The following is a 13,464-nucleotide window of genomic DNA, read 5'->3' as shown; positions in this document are numbered from 1 at the left end:
TAAAGTCACAACAAGAACAAAATACAAATGCAAATTCTACTCAAATGTGTGCACATGCACCTGTTAGTTTGCTTAACACTCTGAATTCGATAACACATTTGGAACTTGAATGCTTTTTTCCCCCTTTTTTTCTGTGCGTGTTATTGATGCTGTTAATCTGTTTAAGCTTCGGTAGCACGTGGGCGTGTGAATCAATACCTTATAGGCATGTGCATAACGAGTCCTGTGCACTGCAAATGCCCACAGAGATGAAGAGGTCTCATTTTGTTTTTGTTTTTTGCATGTTAGCACTGCACCTACATCCCCAAGAGAAGCTATTTAGGAAACAATTACAGAGCTTATGCATGAGGATACACAGTTTTGTGTGGCTGTCAGTACATGCAGTCTCATTCCCTGAACTTGTTGAGAATGACTGACCCTCTACACAATGATTTATGACAGTGGCCTTGCTCCGCTGTAATGAAGGATGAAGCAAGCATGCACAATGTTTTATGCTGATTAATGGCCAGAGCTGCTGAAAGCACAACACACTTACCCTATCTATATTTATATTGATCAATGTCTGATTTCAGTTCGACATGCCTCTCTGTTCCGTTTCCATCACCCTGTCAGTGACTGGATCAATCAACCTGTCAATCAGATTAGATTTCTTGACATCACTTGTCTATTGTCTGCACACACAGGCTTACTTGAAGATATGATGAAGCGGACTGTAGGGTCTGTCTGCCAGTCACCAGTACCACCAGTGACAGCAAGGCCGCTGGAATGATAAGTATGACAGATTGGCCTCCCACATTGTGCTGGCTCACAGGGGAGGAAGCATGAGGGCCAAAGGAGAAAGACTGGAAAATATTTTAGTGAGACCAACGGGACTCCAGCCTTTCAGTCACATACTACCTGTGGATGAGGGCTTGTGTGGAAAGACAGAAGAGGGGCCTGAGTGTCTGAAGTGGCCTCACCACAAGGGTAAGAGCAATTGAGGAAGAAACTGGAAGTGTGTAAAATAAATAAACAGTGACATAAGGTAGATGTGTGGGAAAGACCGCACTAAAGAGTATTGAAGGAACTGAGAGCTCAGTAGGACTTGTGAGACCAGCCCAAAAATACACCAGCTTCCCCTGAGGGGGGGCAGATAATCCTGCTTCTGAAGAACAGGGAGGGCTGCAAGCGGGTGCAGCTCAGAGACCCTGCGGAGACTAGTGATCCCACAGAGACAGAGAGAGAAAGAGAGGGAGACTGGTGGTCTAAAATAGAGGACGAGAGACGCAGCTTACTTGAAAATGTGTGTACACGTGTGTCAGAGTGACATGCACAGATACAAACATACACACACTTTGCCACAAAGATGAGGCCCTTTGGTCAAAGGCAAAGGTCACCGGTCGGACGAGGGCAGCGTTCTTGTCAGTATTTCTCACCTTCTCATGTTGCAGAACAACCACAAATTGTCCCTACCCCAACCCTCTACCGGCCCCCCCGGGGTCTGGCCAGTGCTCACTCACCCTCCATGGGAGTGTTGCTGTCTGGCCGGTTGGCAAAAACCACATCCACATACTCAAGTTGCATCCTCTGGAGGGAGCCCTTTAAACCTGTACAGAGAGGAGGGAAGAAGTTACAAGTTGTACAGTAGATTAAGTTGAACAAATGACTCAATAGAAATTGTGACTATTGCAAGAAAAGACAAATAAATCACCATCCATAGAGTAAGCACATTAATAAACATCTCTGATTCCCAGTTAGATGATTTGGCAAACCTTAACATAGCCCACATAAGCAGCAGAAGCATCATCCTCCACTCATACATACTACTAATACCACAGGACCAAGGAGACTTATTACAGTATCATTCAGACATGCTAGCAAGTGAGAAAACTAGATTATTTCCAGCATGCTCAACTCGTGGTGATGAGCAAAGTGTATTCTTGAGCGCTGGAAAAAGAGGATGAGGAGGATATTGGAGGATCACCATTTGATTCAATAGGAAATGACCTGGTCCGAGGGGAATGAAAACCTGTGGGTCAGATGATTCTGACCATGAACAGCTGCTATTCCTCTCCGAATTACCCGGATGAATCCGAATCTCTACTTTTTTTCTGTTTCATTTTAATCTCTGAATTCCTATTGGTGTCGCAGCCAGCCAAAGGGAAAACTGTAACTATGCTGCAGGACATGCTTCAGTAAGGCCAGTCAGATTTTGTTAATAGTCAGTTTTCACACCACATATTTTAACGTGCTGGAGTAGGAAAAGCACAAGTGTAAGTAATAACATTAAGTTCAACCCCGTACAATTAAAATGTCCCAGTCAAGTCATGACAGTCAGCACATATGCGTAAAACAGCATGAATGAATATCCTATCACTGTGCTATATGTGGTTAAATACAGTTCAGATGCTGTATATGTTCACAGGAGCGCATTTCAGGAAAGTCAAAGTAAAATGCTTAAATAAAGGACACATTCACTTTGTCTCTTTATGTTTTAATTAAAGTAAGAGATAAATGATCCTTCACACTATGAAAAATAAAAGAACATTTTTCATTAATGTATGTTTTTTTATAAATTATTTCAGACTACAACTTGTCTTTTATTCAGTTCAGAAATAGTCATTACATTTGAGACGCACTGAGACTTTGGAAGGGTCGAATGGAGAATTTAGGTCTAATTTCAGGATAAATCAGGGTCAGACAGAGTTTACGCCACAGTCTGCGGGTGAGAAGATCTATGCAGAAAAAGACGCACCACACCTGTGCGTTCCCTTATCCCTGTTACATAAGTGGATGCTGTTTTGACAGCTGTTGGAGGAACCAAATAACTCAAAGCCAAGAGGATAATGACAGAGACGAGGGATCACATTTTTCTGTAACTCTCTATATTGAGGGGAGGATAAGACGTAACAGAGTATTGTGAGCTGATCGGTCCCCATTCACACACAGGGAAGACCAGATAAAAGATGAAATACGAACACAGGAGACCGTCTCAAAGCAGAGTACCTAATAGAGACACGAGGCAAAAGACACTCTTGCGCTCATGAGTATGTGTGAGTGTGCGTGGTAGATTAGTGCCAGAGGCTCCTTCATCGCCAGCTAATCCCAGTTGAGAGTTGCTCTCCACCACTACCGGTGGAACCACTTCTCCCTTATTCTGTCATCTGCATTTCCACAATCCCAGAAACACCCATTACATGGATCTTAATCTGAGCCTGCTCTGTCATCATGCGCAGTTTCCGCTGTCTCGTGGATTAGCTGGAGTTTGCTGGTGGTGGAGAGAGTCTATTTTTGGAACTCAGAAAAGACGTCAAACAACAAAGCTATTCTACTGGCGTCTGCCATGAATAATGCATTTAATTATGTGTTCTGCAAAAGACTCTTTCAAACGGCAAAGTTTTTCGAGGAACTTCTTTAGTCTTGTGGGGGCAACGGGAAACTCTCGCTGGTTGTTAAGAGACACTTTGACATTTATTTGCACTGTCACCTCGGAGTTCATCTGAGCTGATGCTATAGATCATTAAGTTTTGACACCCCATCAACCCAGATGTCACTTAACCAATCAAACCATTCATTGGTTGGCATGTGGTGTCCCCCGGTAACAAGTAGCAGGGAAGATTGTGTCATCACATTTCAGGGTGAATTCATTATCCTGCAGTGATGTGGGTGCCACACCAATGGCGACAGGGACACTGCACCTTTCTCTCACAGATGCTACCTATCATCTGGGCAGGCAAACTTGGTTAAGCTAATGAGCAACGCCACATTTCCTCCCCCCTATCTGCCTTCTGGTCTCTCCTACTTTCCCTCTCCTCCTCCTCCAGCCCTGAGTGTATTCCCCTTCTCTTGTTTGGGGGGGTAACATTGCAGAGGCTGCAGTGAATGTTAATAACGTGTGAGATAGCTGAGTCACTGCAGGAGGAGCACTGCTCTGATGGGTCGTTTGGGAAGTGCGGTGGATCGGGCCAAAGCATGAGCACAGCTGTGACTCTTATAGGAGAGGACCAAAGGATACTTCAGATTTTTTTTTTTACTGCTCTAAGATGCAACAGTTTCTTAGAGAGACACCTGCAAATGTATTACAAGTGCACAGACAAAACATCTGTCGAGGTTTTGATGTGCCACTGGCAAATGCAGCTTTCAAATTCAGCTTGCACGAGCTGAGCAAAATCAAAGAGGAGAGCGGAGACGCAGACAGGAGGAGAGAGGGCAGAGGAAAAGAGATAAAAGAGGGAGATTAGAGGGGAGCAGTAGGGCTCCAAGTGATGGGGTGATATGAAGGACAAAGCGGAGGAGAGCGAATCGACTTGTTACCTTCAATGATGTGTTTTCGGTTGAGGCCTCTCTCTGTCTCTGCTCTGCAACAGGAGGGAGAAAAGTGCATGTAACAGGTGTCAAGACACGTTCCTTCGCATATGACTCTATGATTGGAAGCACATCATTAGAGCTGCCAAACAAGAGCCTGCACAGCATACTCAACAATGCTGAAGAGAATAACACCCACTCAACACTCTGCAGTGTGCCCGTTCCTATAGAATAAAGTGTGCAGTGAGTCTGTGCAATGGCCAAACACTTACACTGATTACTAATGTTGTGCCTGTGGGCTCGCAGTTAGCACATTTTCAATGAATTTTGCAGGTGGAAATACATTGGCACCAACTGGAGCCACTGTATGATTCAAAGACAATATACTGTAGTAGTTACAATGGCTTTAAAATGATCATAGGGGTACATAAAGATGTACTTCAACCATAAGTTACCCAGTCAAAACACAGTGTACGCATACTTTTAGGCTACTTGATTAATTCCATTTCCATCTGTAGCTTTATTTTACAGGCTAGGCTCAACTTAATGCATTGCTAAATATCTTCCCTATTTAAAACATGCATTAGTTCTAGTGTAGTGGATCTCCATTGTATTCTTTCATGTACCAAATCCAAGACATCTACAACAAGACCATTAGCATTCATCTTGAGTAGTAATAAGTGCAATATTCCCCATTGTTTTAGCTTTGTTCTGGTCTCCACCACATCCTGAGGAAAATATGTGGCTCCTTAGCAACTAAAGGCTCCACAATGTTTGCTAGCTACTGTAGTCACATCTGTTGTCTGATGTGTAGTGGGTTTATCAGAGAAAAGATTGAAGTTATGGGCCGGTCAACCAAAACACATGCAAATCTCCAAAACTGTGCTTACTGTGGTAACTCTGGTGATTAATCAATAATCCAACCTGTGTTTACTCAGTCACTTTCAGATTTTCCCTGTCCCTGCATTTTCCATTTCCACTTCATTCCCCTCTTTTCTCTCTGCTCTAGTGTATTTCTGCTTGCTCAGTGGCTCTGTCTTCTACTTACTTCATTTCACACTGACTCTTTCCACCCCTCTCCTTCCTGTGGAGTACCAGCCTGCTGGGGTTAATAGTAATGATGTATTACAAACACAAAAACCTGTTGTTGCTCCTCTGTATTTTCATGTCTCCCTGCCTTTTGTGCAAAAAAGTAAAAAAATAAAAAAAATTAAAAAAAAGTGCAACAGAGTGTAAGCCTAATGTCTGTGTTTGGGTGCTGAGCTGCTTGACAGCGCTCTCAGGCTCTCACAGCTCACTCAGTTGGGGGTTAAGTAGTTGTTCTCTAAATCCATCCGGTGTATAGAGACTGATTTGGTACCTTGACGATAGTCTGAGAGGATGAGCTTAAATTAAATTTACACAATTACACTCGGGCCCTACTCTACTGATCTAAATCAGAAACGTAAAAAGAACCAGAAGAAGTATGTAGATGGAGCTGCTATTTTCCTCTATAAGCCTGAAAACTTAAATCTAACTGATGCAAACTGAGAACAAAATACTTCATCTTGACAGTAAAACAGATATGACAAGAAGAAGACTGAAGAAGGCTAAGAAGGGAAGGAAGATGGGGTGAGAATATGGTCACATTGTGTTGAATGTCACTCAGATTCTGTGTGTGTCTGTCTCCATGTCTGTCTGCCTCTGGGTTCTCTAAAACGTTCAATCCTGTGTCGTGCACTGTTTCCGGAGGTGAGTACTTCAATGCTCTGTTATTGGAGAGCAACAACAGACTATACAGACTATATATGAGAGGGAAAACACACATACACACTGAACACACATACACACACTTACTTTCCTCCCCAGTACAGCTTTGTGGTGATCACCAGGCTGGATCTCCTGAGGGAAGACAGAAAGACACATCAAACGGCTAAAGAAAAGGACTTTAAAGTTGTTCTCAGAAAGATGTGTGTGTGTGTGTGTGTATTTGTGCTCACGCTCGGATGTGTGCATGACACCATGTGTGTGTACACACAGAAGTGTATATATCATATTTACTTGTATTTATAATGATAGATACGTCCTCCAGTGACCTTCTCCTGAGCAGTGTGAAGTGGCAGATGGGCTGTGCACCCTTTTCAAACATGTAATTTATCTAGTATGAAGAAACGCAGAGGGATGCTTTTCTCTGAACTCTAACAAGGCAGCTCCCTTAGTAGAAAATTCTCCATACTTGAATAATCAATAATTTAAAAAGGACCCAGAGTTAAGGTGAAAGCATGAAAAGAGAGAGCTAGCATCAGGAAGGGCAATTCACATAACTGAGCCCTAATTCTGCAGGGAATAATTGCAGCATTGGTGGATAAAACTGATATTTTCTGTTTAGCTCACACTCACCAACACCTGCCTGACATTTCCACTGTGAGACATAGACATGAGGTGGGGTGACAAACCTTCAGCAACTGGAGGTACACGAAGTGACATTTTGCAGACATACGCCTGATGGCCAAAACTGTTGCACCAGCAGCGAGTGCTAACATAAATCTGAAGGGATCACAGGATAATTGGTGGAATAAGAGGGAATACACATTTCTGTTACATTAGACAAAGTGACATGCCTCTATAGACAGTGATGTGGGTCTGTCAGTCCAGACTGAAATATCTCAACAGCTACTGGAGGGACTGACACAGAAATTTGTTTGGACGTTCATTGATCCCTGGAGGATGAATCTTCATTACCTCTGTGATCCTGGCAGCTCCCAGCAGGTTGACATTTTTGTATTTCAAAATCTTGTTTCCTTTGAAATATGGGATACTTTTATATTCTCAGGCTGTAAAAATCCTTCAAATGGAACAAAACCTAACCTCCATAACTCTTGTCCAGACTGACTTTAGAGCCTGTGATGAAGACTCATTGATCTATTACTTTATTTTATGACTCAAGCAAAAAAGCAAGAGGAAAAACTTAGACAGTGTTGCACTTCCACCTTTGTTGCAACAGTTTCCTGGCAACTCTCTCCTGTTCCAAAATGTCAGTGGCCCTATGCACAAAGCACGGTCCACAGAAATATGGTTTTATGGATGGAAGGACTTGAGCGCCTTGCACAGAGCCCTGACATTAGGGATGAACTGGTACAGCGTCTGTGAACCAGGCTTTGCAGCTCAACATCCGTACTTTTTTAGCTGAACAGCATCAAATCCTTTCAACCAGTCTCTCAAATCTCAAGGAAAACCTTCCCAGAAGTGTAAACGCCGCACAGCATCTTCCTAAAATCCGTGGGTTTTGGAATCAGATCTTCTACAATGACACAAGTGTAATGCTTGTGTATTTTGTTGTGTATATGCGTGCACACACACACACACGCACACGCGTAAAACCTATTCTTGGAGCACATTTAAAATCTTCCGCTTTGTTAGGAGACTGTACTTTACCTCCAGCATTTTTTCTTGATGATGTTTCCCAGGATTATCTCTGCTCTGTGAGGGGAAAAACACACACACACAAGGAGATGATGAGATTATATCTCAACCTCTTCTCTCTCTCTAAGAGCATCTACGGTTATCTGACACACATCTACAGCATGAATGCCTGATTAAAAATCAGAAGGTGCTCAAGATAAAGGCTATACACCTCATGTATTGTACACCCGATATTCACCTGCAACCTTGAAATTCATATTCATCCCCATACAGCTACACCATGTCCCGCATTATTCAGTGCCACAATGTCCAGGCCTATAAAGGTAGATTGAGCTGTGAACATAATGGGGAGCCTCTAGTGATGAATAAGATTATGTAAATCACTTCAGAGTCACGGCTACCTTTCATTTTTGGCCTCCTCAGGTGAATAATTCCTGCTCTGGGGCTAGATCTTGTTAACATTTTGTGTCCTTTGGGGGGAAAAGAGCTGACAAGGAAAGAAACGCGCTTCCGTGGATTACAAATCAGAGAGATATCACTCACTTCCCCCCGGAGTAGACCTCAGCCGTGTCGAACAGGTTGACCCCGCTCTCATAGGCGATAGTCATCAGCTGCTCTGCCACCTGACAAGGACAAGAAGAGTTTCCCCTTTTCAGCTCCAGAGTGAGTGTTTTTTTTGTTTTGTTTTTACACAACTATAAATAATCTGACAAATTACATTTCAAAAAAACAGAATGAGCTGGGAAATTCCCTGAAGAAGTTCAAGGGGAGTAAATCTTTTTGCAGCTGAGATACGCATCACCAGGAATCTGTACAGGCAGCTGTGTTGATTAAAGTTGTTTACTGCTCAATATACTTCCCTGACTGTTTTGACCTAGTTCTTGTGCCTGCAGTTCTTCTGTAGCCGTTCATTGGGGGGCCAATTCTGTCAGAACGACTTTCTCTTCCTTTACTTGGCTCTCTGTTTTGTTTTGGTGATTTTATTTGTGTCTGTGTGTGTCACTTAGTCCCAGTGGTCATCAGGCTGTGATGAGCTGTCCACATTTCAGTGTTTTCCCCCCTCTTCAAGGCTGAGTCAAGCCACTGGAGGAGGGCTCCCACTTAATAACTTGTGACAGGAAGAAATAAGACCTGATCACTTAGTCTTAGAAAAGCCAACAGGGACTTAACAGCCTGCTGTGAGATTGGGAAACTGATACTACCAGAATGATTTCTATCGCCTCCTCACACTCAAACCATTTTACATCCAGTTACATTAAATTGCTCCCACGTGGTCAACGACTTGGGGACTTCACTGTCACAACTGCTCACTAGTCGTATTTGCAAGGTCTAAAATAATGAAAGCTAACATATGCTCCTGAGCTGACTGATGGACTTGACATGATGTCTTACCTCATCAGAGATCTGACCTCCAAATGTTACCCATGTGCCTGTTGAAGGAAACGTCAAAGTCAGAGAGTTTTGAAACAAACAAAAAAAACAACACACAAGACCTTTTGCATGCAGAACCACACTCTGGAGCCATTTTAGTCGTGCATTCATTATTACTTTGACATTTTGGCATGGACACCTGACAAAACACGCCCGTTCACAGCCAAATGTCAGGGTTGAGTGAGAGAAAATGCTCCCTGCAATATCAGGTTCATGTGTCCCACACAGAGCTATACTCAGACCACTTTTATTTAGGCTGTTTATTCATCATGCCCTCGACTACATGTAACGACGACAAGCCCAAAGCTACAAGTGTCTGATTTCATGTGTCTGGGTATTTGCACTGAGTCATAATCTGCCCTTTAGTTCACATGAAAAAATATGGTTCAATTTGATTGATTTTTTAAATTGGGCATCAACTAAATGACCACAGAAGCAGCCATACAGTATATGCCATATGGGTTATAATCATTATCATTATATTGTCCTTTGAGCTGCAACCTAATAAATCAACATTCACTTTTTATGTATGTTCCAGACTAAAAGCCAAACCGATTTCAGAGAGTTGTAAAGTTCAAATAAATATAAACTAGAGACTGCATCATTACTATTTGAAGAAGCACCTGTCAGTCAGCACAAAAACAAGTGGTCCTCATACAACCTAATACTGAGAGTGTTGCATTAGGATGAAACTTGGATAGATCATATTATCCTTACTCTGTTGCATTTTAAAAATATATTCATCAGATACAAATTAGCCTTTTAGCCTAATGCTTTCAAGTTATAATTCTGCTGATTTAAGAGCATTGTCTCAACAGAATAAATGACAATGCCTAGACAGTATTCTTGCATTAGACAGAGGGAGTTTCAGCTTTCAAACTGCATAAGCTGAACATCGGTTTTTTTTGTTAGAAATGTTATATTCTCCTCCCGGTCCTCTGTTGCCTCATCCTGCCACATGCTATTTGTCATGTCCCACTAATAAGAAATAATGCAGAAGTGGTTCTGTTCTGAAGCTGAATCTGTAGCCAACTGCACCAGCTACAGGTCGGTATAGGCATAGTGTGGATTTTTTACTCTGTGGTCAAATATAATTAAAACCTCCTGTAAATAATTAGATGTAGCCCTAAACAGTTTGTTACAGACTGACGGATCCCACCTGTCATCAGCCCAAAAGAGGTTTGGTAAGTGGCAATATTGAGGCTATCAATAAACCCTCTTGTACTATCAAGGGTCAGATTTAGTCTTGGGTCATGTGGGGACTTCCTTCTATATTTGGACACAAGTGAATGCACTCAGACTGAAATGATTTACTGTACATAGAAATAAGCACAGCACAGGCTGAGCACAGTTTTTTGGGAGAATTCAGATATTCGCCTCCCAGTCCTCTGTCGCCTGATCCTGTCACATGCTGCTTCTTGTCATCTCCCACTAATAAGAAATAATTACAGAGGCTGGTGTTAAATCCACAGTCAGTTGCACCAGAAGTGGCAGCAGACTGGTGAAGGCTCAGCTCCAGTTCTCTAAGCCGACAGAGGTCAAGTAAATAATTATTTTACTTTGAACTATGGGAATTTCTTTTAAATACACACATCTAAAGGATTTTTTTTAAAACACTCACTTTGTAACTTATAGTTAAAGGAGGAAATCAATACCACTGACAGCAGTTGGTTAACCTATAGCTCAGCACAGACTCTATGAGACACTGTGTCAGACAGTTGTAAGCTGAAATATAACACACATTGGAGCGACAGTTTCACAGGATTATGGACAGAGTTAAGCTAGTTGTTTTTCCCCCTTTCCCAATCTTTTTACTCGCTTTTGCTAAAATAAGCTTTTCCTAAAAATGTCAAACTATTCCTTTAAAGCTATGACCGTGCAGCTCAGACATTAGAACACACAAACCCACAAGGAATCAAAGGCTCAAGTGACCTTTGATCCTCACACTGAAACAATCTTCTTCCTTGCTCCCCTCTGCAGAAAAACTGGTCCACAAAGGAATCAATTTTTTGCTCAAGGGCACTACTGCACAGCTGAGGCTTGCCAATAGCGAGGATTGAGACAAATTCATTTAAGTTGAAGAATGGTCTCCCTGTTTACTATTCCTCCCCGCTGCTCGCTGTGCTGTGGCTAAATTGTTTTAAAAAATCACTACAGAGATGATTAACTAGCTCATTCACAGATTTTCTGTCATTAGACGTGCTTCAGAGTCTGCTCTGAGCCTCGGCAGCACTGCACAGCTCTTCTGCTTTGTCAACTTATTTCGCCCACACAGATACACTATCCCCCTCCACTCCACTTGGCACACGCATGCCACAACACACATCTGCATGTAAAGATATGGCCCAGTACACACACCGGAGATTCATTAAATGACTCAGACCTATCAAAATGAACGAGAGTGTTTACACTCTGGTGAGCATTGGATATGTGTGATAATTGAGCAACTTGTTTGCTGAACCCATGCTACTGATTAAATATTAACGTGGAAAATATTAACAGTGCAAACAGCTTTGTGTCGTCTCTCTTGACTTCCCATATGTATGAAAGATGCATGAGGTTGAGAATAGGGTGAAATGATATGACGAAATTTAAGACCATATCCCCTTCTGCTCGGCTCTTTTGCTGGCTCTACCTTCTCTCTGCGCACATGCAGACACACAGACGGGCAGAGTTTGCTCTTGGACTCTTATGAAATCATTAGACATTTGCCTCTAAAGCTAATTAAATGCACTAACCGAGCCCCAGACAGGAGACGCGCAGACCAGATTTCCCCAGGTTCCTGTGAAGAAAAACAGAGTATGATTAACAAAAAAACAGTGTTGTTTAGGATCAAGATGTCATGAGTCAAATGTGATTGCAACCACTGTGCTCCTGTGAGATATCCTGTCCAAAGACAATCAGTTTTTGCTACTGAGCTTGATAAGTAGGTAAATGTCAGTTGTAATTGTAATGCGCATTGTTTGATAATGACAATGGCAGTCCCCCATGTTTGATCGGGAAGAGAACGGCTGCAAGTGTGGGTCACCTCTACCGCACCTGTAGTCATGAATCACAATTCAGGGACTACACAGGGGGAGGACAGTTGATTTATTCCATCAATATGAACCCCACCTTTTCTGGATTAAACAAGAGGCTCTCAAAATATTGTGAAAAATACTCTACTATACTATAACTGAAATAATGTAATTACTGTTTGTAGCACAGCAGTGGTGGGACATATGGTAGGCCTACTTTTTTTTTGACAAGTGTTGCTCTTTTTTGCCATTTCTCATACACGCGCCTTCAACATGCTCTTGCAGCAGGGAGCACTTCACTCCTCAGGCTTTTTACTGTTATTGTCTTCCCCACAAAATGCAGACAGCCATGCTTGCTCTCAAGCCCTGGGGTTGTATCATAGCAGCATCTCTCAAGATGGCTCCTTGTGCATATGGCTTTCTCTCCTTTCTTAATGTATCCCTCTAACTATTAACGGTGCAGTGATACACCTCCTGACACATGGCTCCTCGATGAAAGTCAATTTGCATCCAGCTGATGTGCTGCTGACTCCCATTAACACAGTGGAAAATAAGCTAAGACAATACAGTTCATACCACCCCCGACTCAGCTTCACGTCTCCTTTAACAATCTTCACCACATCAAGTCCAACTGGGAGAGGAACTCATGTGGTACAAACATTTAATGACTTAACAGTGACAGCAAGAACAAGAACAGATTGTTCTGACGTTCCAGGCGCCACAGGTGTCTTCCCTTCAGTCTGACACACAGATGGATCACAAATTAAAAGAAAAACTCGCATAAATGAGCGAAGACACTAAGCAAAGGCAGATGCTTCCACACAGGTGCACGGCATGGTACAGCTGGTACAAGATACAACGCTCTGTAACATGTACAAAAATACTGAGCAGGCCCAGTTGATGCTGCTTTTGTATCAAGATGTGATTTAGAAAGTAGGTATTGTTGGAGCACTGATGGGAGGAGCTTCAGTCACAAAGGCTGTTTCAAAAGGAACGGTAACCAAAGTGACATGTGCATTTAGATAATAAGAGAAGCCATCAGTAAATGGGGCTGGGAACTGGTGGGCAGCACATATGCCTTTGATGCATTAGTGCGACATTTAAGGAAAAACAGGATAACTCTTCCTAAAAGAGCATGATCAGTTTGTGGACAGGGCCGTTGTATAGGGGAGAAATGTGATGATATAATTCTAGGGGCCCAGCGCCCAGTGGGGCCCACAAAAATCCCCAGTAGTCGAATCTTTGTATGACTGCTTTATTCTGCATAAGACCTTGACTAATACTCATAGTAATGCTGCATTAGCATCAAAACAAAGTAGGCTAAATAAAA

The 13,464-nt window shown here is 42.5% G+C and overlaps 1 protein-coding gene across 1 annotated transcript in view; it reads right to left on the bottom strand.

The window, feature by feature from the left end:
• Positions 1 to 13,464, bottom strand: part of kcnab1b (potassium voltage-gated channel subfamily A regulatory beta subunit 1b) — a 42,859-nt gene that overhangs the window by 14,030 nt on the left and 15,365 nt on the right. Inside the window, exons 2-8 of the mRNA XM_083991669.1 lie at positions 11,856 to 11,899; positions 9,079 to 9,116; positions 8,230 to 8,309; positions 7,699 to 7,743; positions 6,121 to 6,165; positions 4,294 to 4,337; positions 1,500 to 1,586 (exon numbers count right to left, since the gene is read on the bottom strand). Of these exons, the coding sequence (XP_083847795.1) occupies positions 1,500 to 1,586; positions 4,294 to 4,337; positions 6,121 to 6,165; positions 7,699 to 7,743; positions 8,230 to 8,309; positions 9,079 to 9,116; positions 11,856 to 11,899 (383 nt within the window). The remainder of the gene's footprint in view (positions 1 to 1,499; positions 1,587 to 4,293; positions 4,338 to 6,120; positions 6,166 to 7,698; positions 7,744 to 8,229; positions 8,310 to 9,078; positions 9,117 to 11,855; positions 11,900 to 13,464) is intronic.

Source organism: Trachurus trachurus (genome assembly GCF_905171665.1).
Source record: "Trachurus trachurus genome assembly, chromosome: 17".
In the NCBI taxonomy this organism is placed as follows: Eukaryota; Metazoa; Chordata; class Actinopteri; order Carangiformes; family Carangidae; genus Trachurus; species Trachurus trachurus.
This window is presented reverse-complemented; position numbering and strand designations above follow the sequence as displayed.